The sequence below is a fragment of the Nicotiana tabacum genome, chromosome 18 (genome assembly GCF_000715075.1).
Source record: "Nicotiana tabacum cultivar K326 chromosome 18, ASM71507v2, whole genome shotgun sequence".
NCBI lineage: Eukaryota > Viridiplantae > Streptophyta > Magnoliopsida > Solanales > Solanaceae > Nicotiana > Nicotiana tabacum.
The window spans coordinates 112,269,741-112,278,549 of NC_134097.1; the positions used below are offsets into that span (position 1 = coordinate 112,269,741).

The 8,809-nt window shown below is 34.2% G+C and overlaps 1 protein-coding gene across 1 annotated transcript; it reads right to left on the minus strand.

Moving 5' to 3' along the window:
* Window positions 1-597: 597 nt before the first annotated feature.
* On the minus strand, window positions 598-1,711 carry LOC107795580 (uncharacterized). Its single transcript, XM_016618246.2, has 2 exons — window positions 1,205-1,711; window positions 598-1,041 (listed from the first exon to the last, which is right to left on the minus strand). The coding sequence occupies exons 1-2, from the start codon at window positions 1,709-1,711 to the stop codon at window positions 598-600; spliced, it is 951 nt and encodes a 316-aa protein (XP_016473732.2).
* Window positions 1,712-8,809: the final 7,098 nt, after the last annotated feature.

The following is an 8,809-nucleotide window of genomic DNA, read 5'->3' on the forward strand; positions in this document are numbered from 1 at the left end:
GCTAGTTTGTAGGAGAAGCATAGTACACAACTTTCGGAACAATTCATTTGTATTTTTATTGTAGCAAACCTTTTGTTTTGTTAATTTTTATCTAGTGTAGTAGTTCACTTGAAAATAACTTGGTGATTTTATATCCAGTTGTTTAATATTTATAACACTTGTTCTTCATTATCTTAAATATAGTTATTATGTTGTTAGAATACAATTTATCTATAAAAAAAAAAAACTTCAAATTATCTACAATCTAGAAACACCGAATGTTGAGATTGTATATAATTTTATAGTTGAATATGTATATAATTTGTAGGGAATCCCTCCAGTTATATTTAATTTCTATATATAACTGTCAGTTCAAGTTAAATTAATTTTTTTTAACTTGTAGTTATATTGTAGATAATAAATATTAACTGCTATGAACAGAATGTCAAAAATGAGGTAGATGCTTGACACAATACAGAAAAACATGTTAACAAACACAGAAACAAATTGAAATTAACTACATTATGATCTTTATAATCTTAAACGATTACACACAAAATTCTGTTAACTTGAACACATTAACAATTATTTTGAAATACTATTCTAACTACATGATATTTATTTCTTTTTGGGCGAATTTTTGCAATATCTTTTGTTATGCCCTTCACCTCCATAGTTGTCACATGACACCTTGTACTTCTTTGACTTTAGTTCATCATATGTTTTGTATTTTTCCTTTTGAGGTCTTCCTGACTGCCTTTTCTCTAGCGTAGGTGGATTTACTACTTCATCAGATATATGTTGTGGCACATCCCATTTGCTTTCATCAAGATGGGGATTTACTGGTATTTCATACGTACACAGTAGGCTCTCCTTTGTGTAATACGGAGAGCAATAGTTTTCATAAGTTTCATTCTTGTGCCTTAAAGCTGCCAAAACATGCACACATGGAAGTTCATCAAGTTGGAACTGGCCACAACTACATTTTTTGCTTTCAAGACACACAATGTACCGCTTCACACCATCTATCACAGTATGGATATGATATGTTGAAGCACTCACCTACAATTACATAACAAACAGAAAGAAAAATATTTACAATCATAAAAATAGATTATCTACAATTTGTCTACAAATTAACTACAATTTGTCTACAATTTATCTACAATCTGCAAATACTGTTTATTAAAATATTATTTTTCTGCACCAAATAAACAGATCTTACCCTAAGTTTCTGAGATAATGTTCTGTTGTTCTCCAATTCTTTGTTGAATTTGGACCCAAGGAATGTGAAAGTACCCTTTGCCTTCAATAACTTCTCGTTCGTCCAACGTTCAAGAAGTGTCCTCATATACTCTAATAGGTCAAATATTAGCAGCTCTCTTGCATCTTTTGTTACAGCATTCAACGACTTTGCAATGTTTGATGTCATAGTCCAAGTTCTATTCACCGTTGCATGTACTCTTGACCATCTATGATAGCCAATATCATAGAGGTATGATTTAACACGCGAGTCTATCTCTTCAATCTTAGACATCCTTTCATTAAACTCATCCAGAGTGTATGATCGTGTTGTAGCAAAGTACAATTCATTTAATTGTAGATGACCCTTCTTGAACTTTGCCCTTATATTTGTCCAAATATGCCACATGCAAGAGTAGTGTGGCACGCCCGGATAGACAATTGATGTTGCCTTCAGGATACTCTCATTCCTATCTGAAACAACACACATTGACGTTCTTTCACCATATGCTTGCTTAAATTACTCAAAAAACCACTTCCACGATGCGTTGTTTTCCGAATCAACCACAGCATATGCCAAAGGCAATATTGTACCTACATTATTAGTCAAAACATAATTAACTGGCAGCTTTGAAAATGCATATACAAACACAAATACATATAAACTACAATATATCTACAAAGTATCTACAATTTATAAACTGCCTACAAAATAACTACAAAATAACTACAATTTTACCTGCTGCATCCATTGTGCTTGCTGTCAGCATAATCCCCATGTAGGCTAACTTTAAGAATGTACCATCAACCACTACTACTGGTCTACAATATTCCCAACCACTTATTGAAGTACAAAGAGCAACAAATGCATATAAGGAGCATTCATCTGCTATCTTCTTCAATTTAACAACTGAACCAGGATACGTCTTCTCAAGAATATAAAAATATTTTGGTAATTTGCTGTAGGAGTCAGCCGGATATCCTCTCAAAAACTATAAAGCCTTTTCCTTTGCTCTTCATGCTTGCATGTAGCTTAGGTTCACTCCGTGTTGGGACAACATGTCAATTTGTATGTCCTTTGGTGTGTAAACTGTCTTAGGATCACAATACATTGGAATGATCATTCTACCAACTACAACTGTAGTACGTTTGCGTTGTATGAATGTTTCGTCCATTAAGGTGCATGTGTGTTGTCGATTGAAACCCCTGACCTTGAACATTGCAGAATCATTAATTGATGTTGCCTTGAAGTGCCAATTACAGTTTTCTCCAACGCATATAAGCCAGTAGCTACAAAAAATACATTTATAATACAGGTTATCAATGTAGATGTAACAAAAGGACTATTTTAACATAAAGTAACACACTATACAATATAACTATTTTTCATCTACAATGTTTGAAAAACACATATCACAAGGAAAATACTGTTTATAATGATCTTTTCACCGTTAATATATTCATACCTTCTGTGGCTAGATCTTTTAACCCTGAATTGGTACTTGTGCATGACAGAATAGTGCTTTATTGCAGTTGCAATTGTTTGCTTGTCTTGATACACTTGTCCTTCTTCGATAACACTTTGTGTACCTTCAGTTATTATTTCAATTTGATATTCCTCTATGACGGGAGAGGCTAGTATATCAAGTAACTTTATTGTCCCAGACGAACCTGCATGAAAATAAAGATAAGCAGTGTCATTACAATTTTGTAGAATCTTTGTAGATAAATTGTAGATGAGAGAAAATTTTGTAGTCGACATTTTTTTCCACATAGATTGTAGTTTAATTATAGTATAAATGTAGTAATTATGTAGATACCCTTACAAATAATACTGCTTTATACATACTTAAACTGATTTGTAGTATATTTGTAGATGAAGAGAAAAATTTTGTAGTCAACATTTTAGAAACACAGATTGTAGTTTAATTGTAGTATAAATGTAATAATTTTGCAGATAATCATGAAAACAATATTGCTTTATACATTCTAAAACTGATGAGTAGTTTATTTTGTAGATAAATGTAGGAATTTTATAGATATTACCGTAAAATCAGACTTCCATAGAATTTGAAACATAACAAACCTACACTTGTATTCTCATTGGTAATAGTCAATTCCATATTGAAATCTCGTACACTTATACATAACGGATATGATCCTAAGTTTTTATTCTCCTTTTTTGTCTCCATATACACACGAACCCTCATATCATTCCTAATCTCCGTTGGAGGACAATTCTCATTCACAATGTATTTGATTTCTATAACTTTTTCCGAAGTATCAATCATTAATTGCTCTGCGATTGTAGAAATCAACATACTGTAACTTGCATCCTCATCGAGCACAATGCCATCAACTTGAAAATCTCTAAATCTGCCATAGCTATCCCAATTCTCATTTAATTGTAGCATGATTGGGATTTTGGACATGATTGTGTGTCGTTGCTGAGGTATTGTTCAATATTTTGTTGCTTTTTTGATTTTTTGGATTAAGAAAAAAAAAAGACGAAAAACATAGTATCGGCAGAATTGATTTCTACAATTTGACTTGAATTTGTTGAATATTTTGTCGCCTTTTTGATCAGTGGATTGAGGAAAAAGTTGACGAACTGAGCTTTTACAGAACTGATTTCTACAATTTGATTCGAATTTGTTGACGATTTTGTCTTTTTTTGATTTGTGGTTTAAGGAAAAATATCAAAGAACTGAGTTTTTGCAGAAAAGAGTCTATGTAATTTGATTTTAAATTGAAGATAAAGGATTTATGTTTCAAATTTGATTTGAAGGGCGCTAAATCAATTAGAATATTCTGTTCCTGATTTGTAGCGCGCCTAATTAGGAAGATTCAGCTACTAATAATTAGTATTTAATAAATGGTATAATAATTGTAGAAAAAGTGTGAACATGGCGGGTAAATTAGAAACTATGCACATATTTGGTAATAAAGTTTCATATATTCCTCTATGACGGGAGAGGCTGGCATATCAAGTAACTTTATTGTCCCAGACGAACCTGCATGAAAATAAAGATAAATAGTGTCATTACAATTTTGTAGAATCTTTGTAGATAAATTGTAGATGAGAGAAAATTTTGTAGTCAACATTTTTTTCCACATACATTTTAGTTTAATTGTAGTATAAATGTAGTAATTATGTAGATACCCTTACAAATAATACTGCTTTATACATACTTAAACTGATTTGTAGTACATTTGTAGAATATTTGTAGATGAAGAAAAAAATTTTGTAGTCAACATTTTTTCAACATAGATTGTAGTTTAATTGTAGTATAAATGTAGTAATTTTGTAGATAATCATGAAAATAATATTGCTTTATACATCCTAAAATTGATGTGTAGTTTATTTGTAGATAAATGTAGGAATTTTATAGATATTACTGTAAAATCAGACTTCCATAAAATTTGAAACATAACAAACATGCACTTGTGTTCTCATTGGTAATAGTCAATTCCATATTGAAATCTCGTACACTTATACATGACGGATACGATCCTAAGTTTTTATTCTCCTTTTTTGTCTCCATATACACACGAACCCCCATATCGTTCCTAATCTCCATTAGAGGACAATTCTCATTCACAATGTATTTGATTTCTAAAAAAAATTCCGAAGTATCAATCATTAATTGCTCTGCAATTGTAGAAATCAACATCTGTAACTTGCATCCTCATCGAGCACAATGCCATCAACTTGAAAATCTCTAAATCTGTCATAGCTATCCCAATTCCCATTTAACTGTAGCATGATTTGGATTTTGGACATGATTGCATGTCGTTACTGAGGTATTGTTCAATATTTTGTCTTTTTTTCTTTTTTGGGTTAAGAAAAAAAGACGAAGAACGGAATATCGGCATAATTGATTTCTACAATTTGACTTGAATTTGTTGAATATTTTGTCGCTTTTTTGATCAGTGGATTGAGGAAAAAAGTCGACGAACTGAGCTTTTGCAGAACTGATTTCGATAATTTGATTCGAATTTGTTGACGATTTTGTCTTTTTTTTTATTTGTGGTTTAAGGAAAAATATCGAAGAATAGAGTTTTTGCAGAAAAGAGTCTATGTAATTTGATTTTAAATTGAAGATAAAGGATTTCCGTTTCAAATTTGATCTGAAGGTCGCTAAATCTATTAGAATATTCTGTTCCTGATTTGTAGCGCGCCTAATTAGGAAGATTCAGCTACTAATAATTAGTATTTAATGAATGATATAATAATTGTAGAAAAAGTATGAACATGACGGATAAATTAGAAACTATGCACATATTTGGTAATAAAGTTTCATATATGGTATATGAAGGAAAAAATCTCTTGGAAATAAAAATGCTCTAAAAGCCCATTAGGGTAAAACCTTAATATTCTATTCAAGTATAACTAAACATAGATATACTATAGACGTGACTTTCATAGCTTTTTCTTTACATATCATTAGTGTTTAGACTGTAATATATAGTGCGAAAGAACATGTAAGTTCTTATTTTACGATTTTCTGTATTATCTAATTAGTTTAAATTAATGTGTTTTGTGTCCCTTCACCTAATCTTGCCAAGTACTCCCATATGGCTCTGTTAAATAGTTACCAACATTATGAATTAAATAGTATATTCTAAGAAAAGGAAAAATAAACTATTTTGGCTTTTCTTAATTTTCGATCAATTTTTCTTTCATCCCTTAGTTTATCTACAACAACAACAACAACAACTTCAGTGTAATCCCACAAGTGGAGTCTGGGGAGGGCAGTATGTAAGCAGACCTTACTTCTACCTACAAGAAGGCAGAGAGGCTATTTTCGGAAGACCCTCGGCTTAGGAAAAATAAAAGAAAGGCAGCCGCAAGCACACCAATTAGAAAATCAAAAAAAATAATAATACAAAGATACAAAATTAAAAATGGAGTATTATAATCAGAAGGCCGGAACGAAAGCAACAACAAGTAAACATAAAAGTTAAGGAATACGAAAATAAATAAATATGTTAAAAGCTCCCGCACCATCTAAGTCTCGAACCATCTAAGTCTCGCCTCCCGCATCTTGCTCTCCACAGGGGCCACGCCCACCTTGTCCCGAATAACTTCATTTCTAATTCTATCTAACCTAGTATGCCCGCACATCTATCTCAACATCCTCATTTTAGCCACCTTCATCTTTTGGACATGGGAGTTCTTGACTGGCCAACACTCCGTCCCATATAACATAGTCGATTTGACCACCACTCTATAAAATTTACCTTCAAGTTTAGGTTGAACATTCTTACCACACAAAACACCTGAAGAGAGCCTCCATTTTATCCATCCCGCCCCATACGATGTGTAACATCCTCGTCAATCTCTCCATTCCTTTGTATAACTGACCCAAGGTATTTAAAACTCTCTCTCTTAAAGGTGACTTGAGAGTCAAGCCTCACTTCTTCGTCCACAATCTCAGTCATCCTACTGAACTTGCACTCCAAGTATTCTGTCTTGGTCCTGCTCAACTTAAAACCTTTAGACTCTAGAGTCTGCCTCCAAATCTCTAACCTCTCGTTAACACCTCTCGTGTCTTGTCAATCAGAATAATATCATTTGCAAATAACATGCGCCACGACACCTCTCCTTGTATGTGGCGCGTCAGTGCATCGATAGTCAAAGAAAATAGAAATGGACTGAGGGCTGACCCATGATGCAACCCATCATAATCGGGAAGCATTGCGAGTCTCCTCTTACAGTCCTCACTCGAGTCTTAGCTCCATCATACATGTCCTTAATAACCCTAATGTAAGCAACATGAACACCTCTAGCCTCCAAATATCTCCACAGAACCTCCCTTGGCACTTTATCGTAAGCCTTCTCTAAGTCGATGAACACCATATGTAAATCCCTCTTTTTCTCCCTATACTGCTCCATTAACCTCCTAACAAGATGAATAGCTTTCATAATCGAATGTCCTGGCATAAATCCAAGCTAGTTTTCAGAAATATCCACAATCCTCCTCAACCTCAGGTCCACCGCCCTCTCCCATACGTTCATATTATGGCTTAGTAACTTGATGCCTCGGTAGTTATTGCAACTTTGGATGTCACCCTTGTTTTTATATAGTGGGACCATCGCACTCCATCTCCATTCTTCAGTCATCTTCTTCGTCCTAAAAATGACATTAGATAACCTAGTGAGCCACTCCAAGCCCACCCTACCCATGCTCTTCCAAAATTCCACCAGGATCTCGTCAGGGCTAGTCGCTCTCCCCCTGCTCATCTTACGTATAGCCCCCTCAACCTTCTCAACTCTTATATGCCTACAATATCTTAAGTCCCAATGACACTCAGAGTATTCTAAGTCGCCTAGCTCAATGTTCCTATCCCCCTATTCGTTCAAGAGTTTATGGAAGTAAGTTTGCCATCTACGTCGAATAAGTATCTCATCCAACAAAATTCTGTCGTCCTCGTCCTTGATGCACTTCACTTGGTCCAGGTCATGGGCCTTCCTTTCTCGCACCTTGGCTAGCCTGTACAACTTCTTATCCCTTCCTCTACCTCCGAGTTCTTCATACAAGCATTCAAATGTAGTGGTCGTGGCCATAGTAACTGCTAACTTCGCTTCCTTTTTAGCCATCTTATATCGCTCCCTATTCGTTCTCCTCGCCTCCTCGTCCACGCTTTTCAGAAGCTTCAGATATGCAGCCTCCACTTTATCTTGAACCTCAGTAATCCACCACCAACCCCCTTTACAACCACCAGATGAGCTCTTTGAGACCTTCAATACCTCTCTAGCAGCCTCCCTAATGCAATTCGCAGTCACGGTCCACATACTACTCGCATCCCCACTATTCCTCCATGCTCTCATTGCGAGAAACCTATCTCCCAACTTCTGTGCTCTGTCTTTTGTCAAAGCTTCCCACTTAGTCCTAGGTATACCAAACATAACCCTCTTTCTTTGCTTCCTCATAATCTTCAAGTCCATGACTAGAAGCCAATGCTGAGTCGTGAGGTTCTCACTCGGGACCTTACAGTCCCCGCACAGACCTTTATCAAACTTTCTGAAGATAGTAACTTTTTTTTTCTTTTCAAGAAAAGAACTATTATACTTGTGCCTTCATACATGGCATCTTGGCACATATAGCATGGGGCTACACTATAATACCACTAGGTTATGATAAGAGGGTTGTGATTTCGGCTTAATAGTAAATTATTATTTGTTTGAATTATATTCGACATTTACACCCTAAATTTTGTATTTATAAAGCAACCAATAAGAAACAATGAGGATGATGAGCGAAATGAAACTAGTTTGTTATATTTTGACTTGTATATTCAGCAAATTGACATAAGAAATTTAATTTTTTTTCACAAAATCAAATCAAATTGAATTGTGACCACTCTGGTGCTAATTGCGCTATTATTGTCTAATACAGTCGTAGTAAGTTTTCTTTTAAAAAAAGCTTCTTGTTTTGGATGTTTATGCGGAACAAGAAATTCGGGTGCTAGTGAAATAATTTAAGGGAAATCGAACCGTCCCTAAAAATATAATAGTCGATAAATATATTTATTTATGTATATTTCAAATATATATTTTTACTATAATTATTTTTGACTGATC